Source organism: Rhea americana, unplaced genomic scaffold (genome assembly GCF_003343005.1).
Source record: "Rhea americana isolate MKP2758 unplaced genomic scaffold, rheAme1 scaffold_97, whole genome shotgun sequence".
Taxonomy (NCBI): domain Eukaryota; kingdom Metazoa; phylum Chordata; class Aves; order Rheiformes; family Rheidae; genus Rhea; species Rhea americana.
This window is the reverse complement of record NW_028187166.1, coordinates 2,757,099-2,758,809: the sequence shown is the minus strand read 5'-3', so window position 1 is coordinate 2,758,809 and position 1,711 is coordinate 2,757,099. Positions and strand designations below refer to the sequence as shown.

General features: G+C 74.5%; 1 protein-coding gene across 1 annotated transcript in view; it reads right to left on the bottom strand.

The window, feature by feature from the left end:
* FIBCD1 (fibrinogen C domain containing 1) overlaps nucleotides 1–1,711 on the bottom strand; it is a 20,029-nt gene that overhangs the window by 7,881 nt on the left and 10,437 nt on the right. Inside the window, exon 4 of the mRNA XM_085325239.1 lies at nucleotides 1,448–1,584. Within this exon, the coding sequence (XP_085181365.1) occupies nucleotides 1,448–1,584 (137 nt within the window). The remainder of the gene's footprint in view (nucleotides 1–1,447; nucleotides 1,585–1,711) is intronic.

Sequence of the window (1,711 nt, the reverse complement as noted above, 5' to 3'; positions counted from 1 at the left end):
GGTTGGCAAGGACGGGTGCAGCCTGCCCGGAGGCGTCGCGGGGCGAGAGGTGCTGGGGCTGCTCGGAGGAAGGGGATGGGGGGGAGACGACGCGGGGACCTTGCCCCGGCAAGGGGCCGCGGCGCTGCTGCAGGGGGGCCGGGGGTTTCTCCTCCGGCCGGCGCCGAGCGCTGCYGCTCTCCCTCCCCGGCCAGCTCCCGGCAGCCGCTAAGCCTCCGGTGCAAAGTAAGGCTTAGCTTAGCTCAGCAGCTCCCGAGCTCCCCGGCCAAAATTGATTCAGCTGCCATCACCGCTCCCACCCACCTACCCACATGCAAATAAACCCAAATGTCAAGAGTAATAGCTCTGGAGGAGGAGGAGGAGGAGGGGAGGGGAGGGAGGCTTCCCGGGCTCTGCGGCACAGCTCCCAGCCGTGCCGTGCCATGCCGTGCAGTGCCGTGCCGTGCAGTGCTGGGGCTCGCCTGGAGCGCAGCTGAGTCAGAGCCCCGCGGCCCCCAGCGCGGCCCCTGCCCAAGGGCGACGGCAGAGGCACCCCCAGCCCCAGCTCGGCCCCGGCCGCGGCTCGCTGCGGCTGCCGGCGGGAGCCCGCGCTGCACTGCGTCCCCGAGGGCCGGGGCCGGAGGCGAAGCCTGGCCGGCGCTGGGCCGCTGCCCGGCTCCGCGGCGCGGCGCCCGGGGCTTTGCCCGGGTCGGGGGCCGGCCCGGCACCTCCGAGCAGGTGCTGCCTGGCGGGAGATCGGATTCTCTGCAACTTCTTCAGCCCGGCGCGAGGCCTCCCAGCTGCGGCAGCTTTACACCAGCCCAGTGCCGCTGGCTCGCTCGTCGGGCAGCCCGGGGCCCCGGGCGCGACGCTGGACGCGCGGGCGGCGTGCTGAGTGCGCCGGGACTCTGCCCGCTCGCCCGGGCTGGGCGCCGGGCTCGTCAGCCCCGCGGYGGCACGCCGGGCGCGGGGAATAAGCTCCCTCCTCCCGGCTCCGCTCAAAGCTGCTTAAGGGCGATCGGATCTCGGGGATTTGTCTCCCGGAGCGCCCAGCTGGAGGGGCAGCTCGGCTCGCCCCGGGCCCAGAGGCCTCCTTCCCACCCCGCCGGGCGGGTGGAGGGTCTCCACGTCCCCAGCCGCCTCCTCGGGGACCCCTCCGCGCCCCCCCGGGGCTGCCTTGCTCCGGTGCTGCCACGCCGTGGGGGGGCAGTTTGCAGCTGGGGCTTTGCGGGACGGATGGACGGACAGACCCCACGCCGCAAGCACCGCATGCCGTCCCCCGGGCACACGCTGCCCCCCCCCATTACCGCGATTAGGGGGCCGGGATGGCATCGCTCTCGCCAACGGCCTCCCCCCCCCTGCCCGGCGCCCCGCTGCCGGGAAAGGGGCGCGGAAAGCTCGGGGCTGCGCAGCCCCCCGAGCCGGCGCAGCCGGCGTTTCGGCCGCCCCCCGCGCGGCCGCCGCTCACCGTCCAGCCGCCGCCGTCGGTGCTCATGTCGCAGTAGACCTGGAAGCCCGAGGGGTGGTGCGTGGGGAAGATGGAGTAAACCCCGTCCTCTTGCTGGCCGCTCGCGTAGACGTCGAAGCAGTCCCGGGGCCGGGAGCCTGCGGCGCACGGGGGGGGAGGTTGGTTAATTAATAATTAGCTCGTTCAGYGCCGCAAGGTTTCTCCCGGGCGCCCGACGCCGCTGCCGGCCCCGCGCCGGCCGGCCGTCGCCCGCGGGCTCCTCCG